The sequence below is a fragment of the Dasypus novemcinctus genome, chromosome 27 (assembly GCF_030445035.2).
Source record: "Dasypus novemcinctus isolate mDasNov1 chromosome 27, mDasNov1.1.hap2, whole genome shotgun sequence".
Taxonomy (NCBI): Eukaryota; Metazoa; Chordata; class Mammalia; order Cingulata; family Dasypodidae; genus Dasypus; species Dasypus novemcinctus.
In genome coordinates, this window is record NC_080699.1 from 39,868,083 (window position 1) to 39,886,555 (window position 18,473).

The window sequence follows — 18,473 nt, forward strand, 5'->3', positions numbered from 1 at the left end:
AGTAAAAGATATTGTAGCAGTTTTATATGGTTAAGAATTCCAAAAATAGACAATGGATTATGCTTATAATCTGATCTGTACCTGGGCATGATTGAGTTATGATTAGGGCATTGAGTCCCCACCCACCAAGGGTGGGGCAAAGGACAGAGTTGAGGGTTTCTGATGTTGGAGTTTTTTGTTTTGTTTTGTTTAACTTTTTTTTTTGTCTTTATTCATTTTTTTAATATTACATTCAAAAAATATGAGGTCCCCATATACTCCCCAACCCCCTCACCTCACTCCTCCCCCCATAGCATCATTCTCCTCCATCATCATGAGATATTCATTGCATTTGGTGAACACATCTCTGAGCATCGTTGCACCTCATGGTCAATGGTCCACATCATAGCCCACACTCTCCCACGTTCCACCCAGTGGGCCATGGGAGGACATACAATGTCCGGTAATTGTCCCTGCAGCACCACCCAAGACAACTCCAAGTCCCCAAAACACCTCCACATCTCATCTCTTCTTCCCATTCCCCACACCCAGCAGCCACCATGGCTACTTTCTCCATACCAATGCCACATTTTCGTCAATTACTAATCACAATAGTTCATGAATAAAATATCAGTAAGTCCACTCTAATCCATATTCTATTCCTCCATCCTGTGGACCTTGGATTGGTTGTGTCCACTCCACATCTATATCAAGAGGGGGCTTAGATTTCACATGGATGCTGGATGTAATCCTCCTGCTTTCAGCTGTAGGCACTCTTGGCTCCATGGTGTGGTGGTTAACCTTCTTCAACTCCATGTTAGTTGAGTGGGGTAAGTCCAATAAACCAGAGTGTAAGAGCTGAAGTCTGTTGACTTCCTGGCTATCATATTGTCAGTCCAGAGATTCAGATCCCCTGGGTATATATTAAACCCCAGCACCAACTACAATTCTGGTAAAGTAACAGGAAAAGCTTGTGAAAAAAGATCACATCTGAGTCCAGCTCCATCACACAGAAACACAAACTCCAAAGAAGGGCCTACTGACATGGCACTGAACTCCATCTGCCACGACCATAGAATCTGTGGGTCTCTGTAGCCCTCAGAAGAACCAATATCTAGGGTTGTATCTACGTTATCTGTCTCTGGGACTCTGCTGAGGTATGCATAAGGGCGACCCCTCTGATAACCTCCCAGCTCTTTTATGGAGATTCATAGCCATATAAACTCATTTGTCCTTTCCATTTCCCCCTTGATTCAGGTCAAAAAGCATTTTTAACTCCTGGTATTATATGTAGACTGAGATATTCTGCTGGTCTGAGCTGAATCTTTTATTCAAGGTCCTTTTCTAGTCACATAATCAGCTGGTACTTGGTAGTAATCCCTCGGCACCAGGGAGGCTCATCCCCGGGAGTCATGTCCCACGCTGGGGGGAAGGCAATGCATTTACATGCTGAGTTTGGCTTCGAGACTGGCCACATTTGAGCAACACGGAGGCTCTCTGGAGGTAACTCTTAGGCACCCTGCAGCGCTAGGCCTTGTTCTTATTTCAGGTGCACAGGCTCACAAGCATAGTCATTAGTATCAAGGGCTCATTGTTGGACCTTCCTTCTTTTTTGGTCTTTGCCGTTGCACTTGGGGGATTGTTGCTGTTCCTTTAGGGACTGTGATAGAGCTCCCCTGGCTAGGAACTCTGCACTCCCTCAGTTGTTGTTTTTAATTGTTTCCATTATGAAAATATCCAAATATTTTTATGTACCCTGGATATATGCCCTGTAGAACTACCTGCCAACCATGTGTCCCCTGTCAATAACATCCCACACCAGTATTCCTCTGCTGCCATTGTTGAACCTCTCTGTGATCCAAAACTTCCTGAAAAGTGAAGCCCAATATATTGCCAGGTTCCCTTAATAGTAAAATGGAATATAGCGATGAGTTTAAAGGTTAGATATAGAATACATATTAATTTGGAAAAATTCTACATCCTATCTTTTTCTTTTCTTTTTTCTCATTATTAAGCTTATTTTCACAAGAGTTTTAGATCACAGTACTTCACATATACAATATACAGTACTCCCACATATCCATGATGTTGGAGTTTTGATGTTGGAGTTTAATGCTGAAGACTTAAGCTGGAGCCCCAGGAATTAAGCTCACAGAGGAAAGAGAAGCCAGCCCCAGGAAGGAAAGAACCTTGAACCCAGAGAAAAGCAAGCCCCAGGAATGTAGGAACCCAGGAAGCCTGAACCCTCGTAGACAACGACAGCCATCTTGCTCCAAATAGACTTTGGTGAGGGAAGTAACTTCTGCTTTATGGCCTGGTATCTGTAAGCTCCTACCCCAAATAAATATCCTTTATAAAAACCAACAATTCTGGTATTTTGCATCAGCACCCCTTTGGCTGACTAACACAGATATTATTTAAAGCAGTCCAGGAGAACAAGTTTGAAAAGAATGTCTCTTCGTCCTACGGCTCTGGATAACCCAAGGCCATATTAACCTCTAAAAAATCTACGGGAGCATTTACCTGGGCGGACGACGGCGCAGAGGGGGCGGGCTCAGTCACCTGGATGTGCTGGACCTGGATGGCGTGCTGGGTGTAGGTCTGGGCGTCGTGGAGCTGGCCGACGTCCACCGTGGACTGCTGGGACTGGTGAGGCGAAGTGGCCTAGAGGGGAAAAAACAGGCCCCGAAACCAAATACACATTGACCGAGGTTCAGGAAAGTGCTTTGAGAGAAAAGGCTCAGTTAACAGCAATCTCTCGGCAGAAATGCAAGAACGGATGACCTTGAGGCCCATGGCTTCCCTCCCGGGGACCCCACTCCTAAGCCACGCTGGCAAGCAGTAGAGAGGAAGACAGCTTTAAAAATTATATGCTTATAAGACACGAGTCGCGGCTGCTGTTAAATTCTGGAAGAGAAAGAGGAAAAAAGAAGAAAGCTGCCAGTAAAAAGCTGAACGAGAAACTCTCAAAAATCAAAAAACTTTTCCCTTTAAATTCCAATGGACTAATGGCCTATCCTTTAATAGTTAAAAGCAATCAAAAAATAGAATTTCTTTTCACCGTCACTATTAACCCCCCCAGAACAGTGGTTCTTAACCTTTTATATACTATAGACATCGTATTTTATAGGCAACTTCAGGGCTTCACAGAGCCCTCCAAACCCTAGAATTAAGAACCCTTCCATAAAGAAGACAAGACAGAGAAAAGAATAGACACAAAGATGACAGTGGCAACCTCCCGCTCTGGCATGAGTTTTGAATTTTTGGAGACCAAATTATTTCAGAGCAACAGGTTTGTTCATTTGCACATTGAGCACCCTTCCTCAGCTTAATTAAAAGTCGTATTTCTTGGAGGAGTCCTTCTTTCAGCTCCCTAGTCAGTAACGATGAGCTACTCATTGTCTGGCTGAAGGAATAATAGTCACACCTCTGTAAAACAGGGCACTGACTGCATGTACTCAGAGACGGGATCAGATATTCCTTAGCGCTTCTCACGCGTGTGAGTCATTCAGCGCCCAGATAGGGGTTTATCGAACTGCCTCGTCGTCCAGCAGTCCACCCAGGAGCTGAAGGGTAAGCACGCAGAGGGAACCATGGCTGTCCAGGCTCAGAAAGAGTAGCCCGGGGTGACTGAAATCTCTTGACAACTAAGTCGAGAGCCCTCGGCACCCTAGGAAAGGGCCACCTTTACCCTAGGAAAGGGCACCTGAGCTTACGCTCAGAAGCACGTTCCGGGAGGACCCCTCCAGCTGAGAATTGGCTACTTTTGTCGACGCCGCCTGCCAGGTGCCGGGGGCAATACGGCATTTGGAAAGGGAAAGGGAAGTGAGTAAGTACAGTACCGGAGCCACCTGCACCACTTGAAGCTGTATATGCTGAGGTTGCTGAAGCCCGGATGTAGCCTGCGACACAGGGATATACTGAATTCTCTGGTAGTCCCCTTGTGGGGTTCGGTAATCTGTCGTTAAGGTCTGGGACAGTTCTGTCATGGCTTGGGTTAGCAGGTCCGTTGTCTAGAAAAATCACACAAAACACATTAGCTGGTAACCCTACTGTAGGTAGATATTTCAGTGCCTTTAAAATCTACTAAAATTGAGTTTATCTTACTGGTGGATCATGAACTACAAATTAGACTGAGCCAAAAAAAAAAAGAAGTTGGGAAGATAGTGGATGATTGGGAGATTTAAAATGTATATACATCGGGTTTCAATGGCGTTACTCTAGACAGTTTTGCCGTGAAGAGCAACAAGGTGCTTTCTTGTTGCCCCTTTCACAGAGAGCTTTGGGGAGCATCAACTGGAGACCCAATCATAAGCATCCCATCCTGCGTGGAAAACTCAAGGAGAATGGACTAGCTCTGCAGCCAGTTTCACGGCAGGGAAAGGGTTTCGGCCCTCGGAGGCAGCGGGCAGCTCTGAGCAGGTTCTCACCACCATGGCCTCCCCCGTGGCGCTGTCTGTGGTCAGCACAGCTGGGGTGGCGCTGATGACGGCTGTCGTCAACGGCGTGTGGACGGCGTTGGGGAGCTGGGCGTACTCTGGGTGCTTCTTTCGAATGTGCTGTACCATCTTGGTCTGACAAATCAAAGCAAAATCCGAGCATAATTACGAGACTTGGTTATTTCCACTCTTTTTCATATGCAAACTCTCCAAAGGCTCCTGGAGTCTTTTCTGTTACACCGTAAAAAAAAAAAGAAAAAGCAGAGCAATGCTGATTGGGCCTGGCCTTCCTAAAGTAGTCTCAAGGTATGAAAAGGGAAAAAAGAAGAAGGCCAAAAGGAAATTTAAAAAATCCCAGACTGCCCGTGTGCCAGCTGGGCTCTGAATCTCAACAGAGTGGCAACACTTACTCTAGTTCATTGGGCTCGCCTAGGACAGCCAACAAGGAGATAACAATGGACAATGCCCATCTCAAGAACAGAGAGTCTACAACTGCAAGCAAGATAGTTCTATCCGTCTGCCCCATGGGATCTAAGCCCCCTCTCAATTCGAGGCAGAGTGAGCATACCATCCCAGAATCCTCAGGATTGGGGAATGAACAATGGACTAGAGTAGACTTCCTATTATTCTACCATAGACTTACAGTTATTCTAGCAATGGAAAAACTTTTATTATTGATGTGGAGGCAGTGACCACTGGAGGTTCTGAGGGCAGGGAGAGGGAAAAACAGATGTAATATGGGGACATTTCCAGGACTTGGGAATTGTCCTAAATGATACTGCAATGACAGATACAGACCATTATATATCTTGTCATAACTTACACACTTGTGCGAGAGAAAGTGTAAACTACAATGTAAACTATAGTCCACGCTTAGTGGCAATGCTCCAATAGGTGTTTATCAATTGTAACAAGTATCCCACACTAATGAAGGATGTTGTTAATATGGGAAAATGTGGGAGGGATTGGGAACAGGGCATATGGGAATCCCCTATATTTTTTATGTAACATTTATATAAGCTAAGTATCTTGTAAAAATGAAAAATAAAGAAGTATATGAAAAAAACAACAAAAAACTCCCAGAGCATCAGTCAAAGTCTGAACCCTCACAGCCCTCCCCTGCCTGCTCTGACACCTGTGCAATTGCTCTCAATCCCCCAGCAGAAACGACCCCTTGTAGAGAACTATCCCAGCGGTCCCTCTGTGATGCTTCTGGAAGCCTGAGCTCACACACCGTAGGCACTGAACATTCAGATACGAGGCCCTCCGCAGGCCCAGGACACAGCTCAGGTGATCGCATGCCACCACTTCTGGTCAGGCCTGCAACCTCCTCTCTCCAGTCTTTGCTCATGGCCCCCCATGAGCCGTGTGAGCTGGGAACACATTTCCTGGAGCCCCCGGAAGAAGCCATGGAGGCACAGCAAGCCACTCCTCACATGGGGTGTGCACCCTCAGCTGGGTCAGGGGCCCCCGTACCTTGCTGCTGTACTGCTTGGAGCAGTGGGGGCAGCAGACGGGGGGGGGTGGCGATCGTGCCGGTCAGCTGCGTGTGGGTGCTGAGCATGGGATCTGGCTCGCCCGGACCGGCGGGGCGAAGTTTCCGAATGCTGGGTGGCAGCTCGGCACCTGGGTGGTTCTTCAGAATATGGGCTTTGCGCTTGCTGGCACTTTTATAAACCTGCAAATTCCAGTATTTACAAACATGAAAAGTAAGGTTCCAATTTCTTGCTTAAAGAAAACTGACTAGTCTACGAGAAGGAAATGAGAGAAAAGATTTGGGTAGCCCCTCCCCCCAATTACATGGACAGATATATGAAGTCTAATAGGGATTTCACATCAATTAGAATAAAATAAGAATGTAATATAGATAGGCTAGACATGTTTCTTGAATTTAGACATCTAAGATAGTAACTGCAAAAAAAAACCCTTCATCATAAAGTTAAAAGTTAAAAATGTAGCTATATAGTCATAGAAAGAAATTTGTTTTAAAGTTAGTTGATCCTTTAGCCTTGCTGTGAAAGCTCTCCTTTGATTTATGTAGCTGATACCAGGTGCCAAAGAACCTTCCAGAATGGTGAGTCTAATAGCAAGTAGCATCTTTAGTGGTGAATCTAGTTTAAAAAATGATTCTTACTTTTAAGCTGAGGTTGATTAACCAGTGGAGACTATCTTTGAAATATAACCTAGGTACTTTATATAGGGAAGCAATAGTAGAGAAACCAATGAAACAATAAATGTGTATTCTGTCTTTTTTGTAGCTGCATAAAAGTAACGAATGGGACAGTACAACTAGAGTGCTTTTTCAAATCCTATTCAATCTCCTGGAAACCCTAAATCCACCGTGCATTTTACACTCTTATTTCATAGTTTAGGAATTTAGAATGAATTCATAGACAAGGTTCTTAGAATAGGTCTCTTTTTTAACAAAAATTACCAAGAGAAGAGACAATAAGTTAAACAAAGTAAGTCAACTAATACTTAAGAAAAAAATATTTGGCCTACAGTGAAGCTGCGTTTCCACCCCTTTCTTGTTGGAATGGAAAACTACTGAGAGACAGGGCACCATCTGCTGAGAGAGCGGCAAGACCCAGCATATATTTACACACGCAGACAAACCGGCTCCTTTTACCTTATCACAATACTGACAAAAGTAGTCCCGGTTGGGTTTGATGATGGGTAGAGTTAACTCTGGCACTTCTTCTATCTTCATGTCTGGATGCCTCTTGGATAAGTGATTTACCTAAAGGGGAAAAAAGCCCATGAAAGAAACAGACCCCATTACAAACAGAAGATAAACAAATGCCTCTGGTATTGGCCTCTAGACATTACAATTCTCTTGTTACTCCAAGCACAAGGCATTTGGGCAGAAGGAGCATCACCAGACCCATCTAACATGAAAATGTTAACAGTCACTGTTTATAGGAATTAGCGTAATTCAGCCAGTACTGAAGGAGAACTGGGTCACTGTGGATCCTGCTAAGAGGCTTTGGCTGAAAGAACTACGGTTGGAATAAGGAGCACTGCAAGAATGTCTTCGGTGAATTCTCCTGATGTAAACCTGTCTTCATTATTTAGTGACCTGGTCTATGCCAGAGACACAGGCTAAGGTTCTGAATTTTAAACCTCGCTCCACGACTTTCTGGCTTCTGGTAGAAACATACTCCACAACTGTACAAAGGCCAAATGAATCAGCAGCAGAGAACTGGCTGTACCGATGCTTCAGCTAACCTGGGGCTAACCCTGCCTTCAGAGGAAGCTTCCATCTATTGCGGTTTCATATCTGGAAAGGAGGCATTAAAAGGGAACAGCCGGGGAAGAGGCAAAAGACCTCACCACAAAGTAAACAGAAGAACAAGAAAGAGAAGAGGGAAATAGAAGAGAAGCAAAACCAGAGGTGAAAAGCAACAGGAGACCTCTTCCAAGAGGTTGCCAGAAAAGAACTGGGTGAAACAGGGGAAGGGAGATTGGAAAGGAAACAGCTCTAGCTTGGGGATGGTCCTAGTTTGAGTCTTTTGTGGACCCCCCAAAATTCTGCTCCCAAGCTAAGTCATTCCTGTGTATGTAAACCTATTTATGGGGAGCGGATGTAGCTCAAGCAGTTGAGCGCCTGCCTCCCACCCAAGAGGCACCAGGTTTGGTTTCTGGTGCCTCCTAAAGAAAGAGTAAAAAACCACAGACAGACAATGAGCAGACATCGAGAGTAAACAATGAGAGGAAAAAAAACCCACCCGCAACAGATGAGGGAGTCATGGGGTGGGGAATAAAGCTATAATTTCAAAAACAAAACCTATTTATGTGGTGAGACCTGCTGGTGAGGTTCAGGCACAGGACCTTTTGATTAGATCGCTTCAGTTAAAGGCCCTTGACTAGACTGCAGGACCCAGGGTGGGTCTTACGCTTTTACTGGAGTCCCGTGTAAACGGAGGGGAGAGGAGAGGAAGAGCTGCCGTTTTACCCTGCCACGAGAGAGGACTCCAGGATTGCCCGCAGGCCCAGAAAGACCCAGAAACCCCGAGAGCCTCGAGCTGGAGGAGAATGTGGGCTGGGGGCAGGGGTGGCACGAGGCAGAGACCTCGGCAGGCACCAGCTGCCATTTGCCTCGCCACGTGACAGGAGTCTGAGCTCGCCAGCAGCCGATACAGCATCCTGAAGGTGCCTTGACTTGGACATTTTCACAGCCTCGGAACCGTAAGCTTTTACTCTAATAGACTCCTATTATGAAGCCAACCTATTTCTGGTGCTTTGCATTGGTGGCCTTTAGCCAGCCACGACAGGGGTTGTCGGCCTCCAGTTGTTCCAGCCCTCCTGACAGACATAACTGAGGACAGAACACAGTGCAAGGGAAGCGGATTCGGCTCAATGGATAGGGCGTCCGCCTACCACACGGGAGGTCCAGGGTTCAAACCCAGGGCCTCCTAACCAGTGTGATGAGCTGACCCACGCGCAGCATTGATGCACGCAAGCAAGGAGTGCCGTGCCACGCAGGGGTGTCCCCCGCGTAGGGGAGCCCCATGCACAAGGAGTGCGCCCCACAAGAAGAGTTGCCCCGTGTGAAAAAAAAATAAAAAGAACCCAGTGCAAAGGAAAAGCAAAGGACAGGGGCCATCGGGGGGGGCCCACGGCCTGGGACACTGACCAGCATGCCACGTCTCCGGAAGCCCATCATGCAAAGGCGGCACTTGAACGTGAAGCTGTCGTAGTCCGTGGACGTGATGCGTGGCTTGAAGGTCTTGGAGCGGCTGATGCGGTCAGCCTTCTTGGCCTCCCTCTCAGGGTTATGCATCCGTTGCATGTGTTCCCGTAGTTTATCTTTTCGCTATTCAGAGAATTTTTAAAGGAGGGTGAGTGAGTATAAAAAATTTAATTGAAGGGACAAAAAGAAAAAAAAAAATCACTAAAAGTTAGCAGTAACCACAACCTACCAAGATGCACCTGAGTTTCTGCAGTGCTAGAACTTATGAGGACATGTCAGAATTACTCTGTTCCCTAGCAAGGAAGTGCATTCCAGGGAGTCGTGGCGTAACACACCCGTTCAGTTGGAAAGCTACATGCTGGTTCTTGAGACAAAAGACTGCATGTACACAGAGGAGACCCCATGAGACATGGAACAAGTTTGTTATTAAGAACTGCAGGACAGGGAAACGGACTTGGCCCAGTGGTTAGGGCATCCGTCTACCACATGGGAGGTCTGCGGTTCAAACCCCGGGCCTCCTTGACCCGTGTGGAGCTGGCCCATGCACAGTGCTGATGCGCGCAAGGAGTGCCGCCCCACGCAGAAGTGTCCCCCGCATAGGGGAGCCCCACGTGCAAGGAGTGCACCCGTAAGGAGAGCCGCCCAGTGTGAAAGAAAGTGCAGCCTGCCCAGGAATGGCGCCACCCACACTTCCCATGCCGCTGACAACAACAGAAGTGGACAAAGAAATAAGACACAGCAAATAGACACAGAGAACAGACAACCGGGGTCGGGGGGGGGGGGGGAATTAAATAAATAAATATATCTTTAAAAAAAAAAAAAAAAAGAACTGCAGGACAAATTGATAATAAAGAATGACAGTTACTACTGGATTTACGTCGTGTTTCTACACAATTCCCATGCATTTCTCCCTACCTCTTCCCATAAAACAGACCAATTTGCCCTTCAATGAATCAAGACCTAAATCCCAAAGCCTAACGGAAAGACCACGCATGAGTGTGCGTGACAGGCGTGTATTTGTGGACTGCCTACGTAACATCTCCAAAACCAACACTCCTCATCCAGCCCACTCTCTCTCCTTCTGTCGACTTTTTTACTTCCAGTGTTTTGTTTGTTCTTAAACCTCTATCCTGTCAAGTTGTAGGTTCGATTGCTCGCCATCCATTTTTTACCCTTCCATCCGGGCACAAGAGCCTATCACTTCTGCCTCAGGTGTTTGGGATATGGATGGGCCTCTTCTCCCTCCTTCCCACAGCCTCTGCTCCAAATGTTTATGGGCTCACATCCTCCTAAGTTGAATTACTCAGCATAACCAGCTGGCCTGAATGTGCTTCTCTGGTCTCATCCCATTTTTTGCCCCCTTACCACCCACCACCCCACCCTCGCTACACCTCACCAACCTCTGGGCATGGTATCTTCTTGGTCCCTCCTTCTCCCTCCACTTTGAATCCCTCATTCCTTATCCCACCCCTTCTCTTACCCTTGAATGAATTAAAAAGTGCCACCTCACCTAGGAAGTTTCCCTTTCACCTCAAAGTAGAGTCAATATCTCCCATAGCATTTTATTCATCATTATAGCATTATTAATATTTTTTTAATCTACTTGTCTACTTTCCCTATTAAATTGTGGGCTCCTTAGAGTCAAAAGGCCCTACCTGTCTTCAGCTATGCTGCCCGCATGGAGCTTGCAGTTTAGCAGGACACATTGCTACAACATCGCATAACAAACAGTGTGACGGGGTCTGGGTAAAAGGTCTTATGGGAACACATAGAAGAAGCACTGTTTCCAATGTGGGGGAGACCTAGAAACGCCCGGGTGTGAACTGACCTCAGCGGCCAATGACGGGAGAGGCTGATAGCCCATTTCAAGTGGGGAGGGGGTGGGGGGCACAGTCAAATGCCCCGAGAGGAACAGGACACCCCACCTGGATAACCACAAGCAGGTCAGGACAGCCAGAGCGCAGGAGGAAGGGGGCGCGGAGGTGAGCAGGTGCACGTCGCGGTGCGACCTGTGCCTGCCTGGGAAGAGCTTTGGGATCTACCCTCAAGCCAGTGAAGAGCCGTGACGGGCTTTTCCTCAGGGACGTGATACCGGATGTGTTCTCCAGAAAAGTTACTCTGGCCATTGCCCGAAAAATGGACTGGAGGTATGCGGTGGTTTTGTACGGTGTCCACCTGGGTGATAGGCAGAAGGCCCTGCCCAGTTGGCTCCAGGCTAGAGGGGCCGGCCAGAGCAGGAGCAGCGGCGCTCCGCTCCGCCGTCGAGGAGGCTGAGGTGGTGGTGGGGGCGGGGGGCCCGGGGATTTCCGTTTGTGCTCCTTCTCCCGCTTCCCAGCCAGCTGCTCTCACCCCCGACACAGACACCCCGTGTCCACCGACCGCCCGGCTCTCCTCCACACGCTGCGCCGGGCTCCCTGATTCCCGGCTGCGTTTCACTGGCCCACCCAGCCCTGCTCTGCAGGTGCACCCGCGCCTTCTCGCCGACCCCCCAGCGTCTCCTGTCACACCCTCTCTTCTCCACCTCCTCCTATAATTAAGTTGGTTCTCCCCCAAAAAACCTCTTATTCCAAAATACTCATAGTGGTTCTGCTTCGCCGACCCAACCTTAGAACGCCGGGTGAGAAAAGAGGAGAAATGGAAACAGAAAACCTTTTTGTATCCCTAGGCCCTAAAACCTTGAGGATCTGGCACAAAACAGATCCTCGGAAAACGCTGAATGGATTAGGATGGCGGATGGCCATTGCCACTAGCACTGCAAGGCAGGGATCCGTTTAGATAAAATTCGTTAAAAGGCAAAAAACGCTAAAAATTTTAAAACGGAAGAAGACCTAGACTCTTCGATACTTTTCACATTAGCATTCTCTGCAGAGTTCTCTGCAGGGAAAGCTGTCGAATCAGAGCCTATGACACAGTCCATAAAACTGCAGCTTTCAGCACCACCCTGTCTTCACACTCTACACAAACACATCCTTTTAAAGTCAGTTTTGCCTCCTGGTTCCACCGGGAGTGCTGTTCCGCTTCCACGACGTGTGGCCTGCAGGCAGTCACTAGAGTGTCTCTCAAGGACACCTGCACCGTCATCTGACTTCCCCACAAAGCACATTTGATTGTTTTCACATTTGTTTAACTTTTGTCCCAGAGTCTCCTGCAAGTGTTTTCTCTGCTTCCTATCTAGGCAGGTTACTTAGAACTTATTATCATTTATTTTAATCCTTGCCTTCTGACATTTCCACGGAATTCCTGACTCTGCTAGGTAAGCATCCTGCTGCCACCAGGGCTCAGTACCAGGATCTCACACTATATAAATGCAATAGACGTCTGTCGATTCGAATGGTAAGTAAATATATCCTCCTCCTAGGACGCCCTCCGTCGCCGTTCAGTTCTGCTTACCCTATATTCAGAATCTTTTAGAAGACTCGGTATTGCTCTATTTGTTCGGGGATTTGAATTTGGGGAAATTAAGGCAAGCTTTTCCCCCTTAATTTTATAAGAACTGAATTGAACATGAGGCATGAAGGCTTTCATGCATCTCAAGTCCAGCTCTTTGTAACAAGGGGATAAAGGGATGAAATCAGCAGGTGTTTCTCCTTCCCTGGACGCATCGGTGGGCCTTGGGCTGCGCGCTGGCTGCGTACCTTAAACTGCTTTCCGCACGTGGAGCACAGGAAATCTTTGCGGTCCGAGTGGCGCAGCATGTGCAGGCGCAGTTTATCGGGGCGGCAGAAGGCCTTGTCACACTCCGTGCACTGGTAGATCTTTTCCGAGTGGAAGCTGCGCACGTGCTTCTTCACCTGCGGAGACACAGACAGGCTCAGGGGAGCAAGGGAACGACCTAGGCAGCTGCTCGACGCTAGGGGGAGCCAGACGCGCGGCCACGGGCTCTCTCAACCTGGACGTGGCGGCCGACCAGTGGGAGGTGGCCTCCCACCAACCGCACTCTGTCCCTGTCACCAAGAAGAAAGAAATGGAGCAGCCAGGGGGCTGTGGAAATCTTAACCGCCCAGGTGCCCTGGGAGGGGGAAGAAGGACTGTAGGATTGGTCAGAGCCTTGATGGCTTGGAGTCCATTTTCATTTTTTCCTTTTCTTTTCTTTAATTTTTAAGATTAAAAGGAAAGTTTTGGGGGGTTTAGATTAATCTTGCTAAATAGTACCTACAGGAACACAACACGTAACTCATTCTTCCTCACTTTTTTCTGCCTCCAGCATGTACAGAAGCAATTTAGCCCATTTTAGTAATTGATCCTTTTATATCTTCCTATAAAATCAGATTCTGAAAAGTTAAAGACATGAATTAGATCCCACCTATGAGAACAATACAAAACTGGTGTCGTTTCTTCCTAACCAGGACTTATTCCCTTTATTTTTAGGTAACTTAAATCAAGGACACAGTCTCAGAACTCGCATGGCCATAAATATCCAATGAAGAAGAGCGGCGCAGGGGAGCTGAGTGGTGAGTCATATCAGGCTATTCCTATCAGGCATTTTGCTTCATTATTTTTGGAGTCTCTTTTGCCTTTAGATTCAGCCTTAAAGCAACTTTGCTAGCTGTTTCTGTGAAAAGAGAAAATTTCCAACATTAACAGAACTATGATTAAACCCTAACCTCCTTTTGTATTGGTAATTTTTTAAAAGAGCTTTTTTACAGGATATTTAGATTTAATTATTCAAAAATATTTCAGATGAAGTTCAAATGAAATCATGAATATTCTGGTGTTTATCTTCCCCCATTTTGCTCTGGCAAAGAATATAATACATCGGTGCTTGATGTGAAAGTATGCTATATACCACTTTCTCTGTTTCCTTCCAAAATGCATGACCTTGGAAATGCAGGACAGGCAAGCAGAGCAGTAGAGGAGAGGCTTTCAGAGCAGGAAACGGGAGCATACCTCCTAGAGGCTCTATATGCCCATTTTATGAGAATGTGTATTGGCAAGGACGAAGAAAGAATTTCTTAAAACTAAAGTTGGACCTGGTGTTTACTATTTGCAATAAAACGTAAATGTTTACATTTTAAAGTCTGATTTGGACAACTAAGATCCAAACAATCTTATTATTTTTTTTTTTTAAGATTTTTTTTTTTAATTTTTATTTATTTAATTCCCCTCCCCTCCCCCGGTTGTCTGTTTTCTGTGTCTTTTTGCTGCATCTTGTTTCTTTGTCCGCTTCTGTTGTCGTCAGCGGCACGGGAAGTGTGGGCGGCGCCATTCCTCGGCAGGCTGCTCCCTCCTTCGCGCTGGGCGGCTCTCCTTATGGGTGCACTCCTTGCGCGTGGGGCTCCCCCACGCGGGGGACACCCCTGCGTGGCACTGCACTCCTTGCGCGCATCAGCACTGCGCATGGGCCAGCTCCACACGGGTCAAGGAGGCCCGGGGCCTGAACCGCGGACCTCCCATGTGGTAGACGGACGCCCTAACCACTGGGCCAAAGTCCGTTTCCCCAAACAATCTTATTGATCAAAAGCAGGTTGACTGAAGAAATATTGTTCTCAACTATAAAGCTGTTCCAAAGAAGGGATGAAAATGCAAGTGTGGGAAGGGATGTGGCTCAGCCAGTTGGGCACCAGCTCTCTGGGAGGTCCCAGGTTCGGTTCCCGCTGCCTCCTGCAGAAGCTGAGTAAATAATGAGCAGACAGACAAGAGAACATGTAGTGGAGAGGGGGGATTTGAAAAAAAAAAAAACAAGTGCTAGGCTGTCTCAAATTTCCAAGAAATTCAAAGCTTCTTTTACCAAAAGAAGGAAACATACAGGAACCTCAGCAGGGGACACTCACCTGGATAAAATCTGGGAAACGTTTTTTACAAGTCGGGCAGGTAAAGTAGCCATCATTAACATGAATGGCCACGTGATCTTTCAACAAATCAAGGCGGTCAAAGGATTCAGGGCAAAAAATGCAAGAGTAAGTCTTCTGGTCGGAATGGAGCTTCATGTGAGTCTCCAAGGACGTGCTGCTGATGAAGCCCTTGTTACAGAGGTCACAGGTCAAAGGGCAGTTCCCCTCCCGCCCGTGGAAACGCAAGTGCTGATCCAGTTTGTCCTTCTCCCGGAAGGCTTTCCCACACTGCAAACATTTAAAGGGCCGGAAGGATTTCCGAATAAACAGGTGCTGAAGAGCTGCATTCTGAAAGACATATACAAACAGGACGATTTAGTGAGGAAGGGACATGTGCATGTGGCTTGGGGGGGGGGGGGGTGTTGAACCCTGCAATCTCAGACTTTCCATAGAAATTTAAACTCTAGCGTACACAGTTGAAAGAAGATTCTTCTGGTGAAGACATTAGAAAGGAAGCCATCCCCAAAGATGCTCATCCTGCGAGGTGGTAAGCTTTGTATCAGTGTTCAATTGTTTGGACTTGATAACCGCAGGTGGTTACATCAGTTGTGAATATCTTTGTTCTCAGAAAATGTTTATGGAAATAAGCGTTCAAGGAGAGTGATGGATACCACCGACTCTCAGATGTTTAGGTGATAGACAGATAAATAGATGACAGATGGAAAAACAGAATGATATGGCAAATGTGGCAAAATGTTAAAAGCTGGTGGATCTGGGTATCTGGGTAAGCTGGAGGTTCTCTGTATGGGGTTTGTATTCTTTTTGTAACTGTCCTGTAAGTTTGAAATTATTTCAAGATAAAAAGTTAAGTAACATTTATGTCATCTAACCATCTTTTTAAAAAAACATTCTTAAAAATGAAATGATCGGGGTGGGGGGGTACATGGGGACCTCATATTTTTTGAATTAATATTTTTTAAAAATGAATTAAAAAATAAATAATTTTTTTTAAAAAATGAAATGATCTAAGAAGTACTAAAAAAATGAAATAAAAAGTTAAAAATTTTTAAGAAGCATGGAAAAAGAACAGAGGAAAACCAACAAAAAAAGATGTGTGTGTTTATGCATGTGCGTTTTCTTTTGAAAGGATTTAAGTAACATTCAAAAGGTGTTCCCAACAGAGGCCTTGTGTGATAAAACAAATCCTAGAGTGCAGCAAGCTCAAAACGGAGCATCTGCAGGAAAAGTCTTAGGGTGAGTCACACAGGCATGATGGAGGCTGGAGCAAGTCAGCCAAAATATTACTTGTGGAAGATCTTGAGAAAAAGAATTTGAAGCGTGAGTAAAATGTTTCACCAAAAGAAGGAAATAAAAAATAAAAGGAACTTCAGGGTAGTAGTTGCCGGGACAGCTGGGTGGAGGGAACTGGGGTGTGAATGCCAGTGGGTCTGGGGTTTCTTTCTGGGGCAATGAAAATGCTCCTGGAATTAGAGAGTGGTGATGGTGACATATTTGGGAATATATTAAAAGTCACTGAATTGTATACTTTAAAAGGGTGCATTTTATGGTATGTGAATTATATAGAAATTTAAAAACAAGAACTGAAAGGGAAATGGAAGATTAGGATGTATATAAATGTGTTTCTTTATGAGACATGAGAAATGAGCACACATCATAAATGGAATGCATACATTTAATAATTTCCTACTTAGAAAGTGCAGAGGACAAGGTTCTAACATGTAGCTAGTTAGTTCCCCTGGTTAGAATGCCATGCTAAAACAAAGTGAAGCTTATTTTTGTTCCTTGTCTGGACCAGTCAGTTTTGCTCCTTTTTTTCAGTCACAGATTGCCCTTCTAATGATTAGCCATCTTATAAATTCATGCAATTGTTATAAAAGAATTCAAGTGAGAAAATATGGGTAACGAGTGCAAATTCACAGCAGTGTGGTAAAAACAACTCATGCCCTCCCCAGAGCAGATCTACTGGATCATCTTTCACACAGAGAACACAGATTCAATATTTTAGTTATTCTATAGTGGAGTCATTCATAAGTTCCTCAGAATATCAGGGGGAGAGCTCTAGAAAGCTATGAGGGGGGGGGGAAACCCCTAGAAAATACTTCTGTGAATGGACATGCCCATGTGGCTAGGAGAGAATTGTAGCTGAAGGACTAGGGGAAAACCTAACACCTTTTTTGTGCAGTAAAAAATGTACACTGAACAGGACAATGGACCTCTCATTTCAAGTTACCTACACACAGTAACTTCCAAACTAAATTTAATGTGACATAATTATCTAGGGGAAAAACCAAGATGATCATTTTTGATTTTGTGAAGTGAATAATCTCTGAAAACGCCGAGCGTAGTTCTAATAGAACAGAAAACTTTTTTCCCAGCATTTCTCTAACAGGACTAGGAGAGATGTTCTTAAAATGCTACCTCTGCATATATCTTAAATAGTTATAAAGCAATTATGTTGTCTTCCAAAATTGACTGGGCCCACTAGAAGGTTTGCAGCCTATTTTATTCTCTCTTGTGTCTAGTACACTTAATAAATCATTAACCTCATAGGAAGTGTTAGATAAAAGTTTGAGAATTAATGGATGTAGTTCATAGGAAACACAGAAGAAAAAAATTATTTCAAGCTCTTTCCTGTAGCATCTTCAGAGATCTTTTAAGAACAGACCTTTTATTCTCCCAAATCACCCACAGAGCTTTCTTTCATTTCATTACACTTCTTAGCAGTCATTTCACCTTTTTACTCTATCCAGATACTTGTTTTTTGTAAAAGCTCTCACTATTTTGGCTACTTTCCAAACTTTGTTAGTTATGCACGATTGTTCTACAAACCCACAATTTCTTTAATTAAAAAAAAAAAACTTTATGGGAACACTGCAGGTAAGCAAATGTTATCCTGCAATAAGGTGATTCAAGATTCAGAAGCTTTTAGCATGGAAGAACCACATCCTTTATCCAAGTCTGGTCAAGGTTCCAAGGACTGACACCATGTACCACAATGGATCATGGCCTCGCCAGGTGTCCCATTTATCTTTGGGTGCCAAAGCCAGAACTCAGTTTGGTTTTGGTCCATTACATTAATCAGTCTTGTCATTCCTCATTAGCCTGCGTGCCTTCAGACACAGATTTAAACTGAGCAGCCACCTGGCTCCACTTTCTCACTTCTATCAACAGATCCTCTGATCCTCTTTTTAATTTCCATAGAGCCCTGAACATTGTCTGAGTGCTCAGGAACTAGATTGCACTCCTCTGATCTAATTTATTCTCCTATTACAAGGTATTGGAAGGGCTAGAACCATTCCCATCCCTCGACCCACTGAATAGCCAGTTCTACTCTAAGGTGTGTTCTATCGTTCACAGCCAAGGCTGTACAGGCCTCTAGCAGACATCGGGAGAAACGATGCGGCAGCACAGATGGACATAGTGGACCTTCTGATCCTGAGGCCCAGTCACTCAGCTACAGCATACCGGATGGTACATCGGATACCCGAAGGAGGCCACAATCGGACAATTGCTAAATCTGGGATGTGGGGTTCATTAACTCACATTGAAATGAATTCTGAGACAACAGGG

General features: G+C 45.6%; 1 protein-coding gene and 1 long non-coding RNA gene across 2 annotated transcripts in view; one reads left to right on the forward strand and one right to left on the reverse strand.

Annotated features, from left to right (window-relative positions):
- The window catches only part of PRDM10 (PR/SET domain 10), a 126,858-nt gene that overhangs the window by 13,521 nt on the left and 94,864 nt on the right, over nucleotides 1–18,473 (reverse strand). Inside the window, 9 exon segments of the mRNA XM_058289420.1 lie at nucleotides 2,503–2,643; nucleotides 3,822–3,992; nucleotides 4,410–4,553; nucleotides 5,895–5,939; nucleotides 5,941–6,096; nucleotides 7,048–7,158; nucleotides 9,055–9,234; nucleotides 12,747–12,902; nucleotides 14,883–15,230. Of these exon segments, the coding sequence (XP_058145403.1) occupies nucleotides 2,503–2,643; nucleotides 3,822–3,992; nucleotides 4,410–4,553; nucleotides 5,895–5,939; nucleotides 5,941–6,096; nucleotides 7,048–7,158; nucleotides 9,055–9,234; nucleotides 12,747–12,902; nucleotides 14,883–15,230 (1,452 nt within the window).
- LOC139437758 (uncharacterized) lies at nucleotides 13,031–18,352 on the forward strand. Its single transcript, XR_011647671.1, has 3 exons — nucleotides 13,031–13,115; nucleotides 13,480–13,562; nucleotides 18,261–18,352. It is a non-coding gene; the product is annotated as an uncharacterized lncRNA (long non-coding RNA).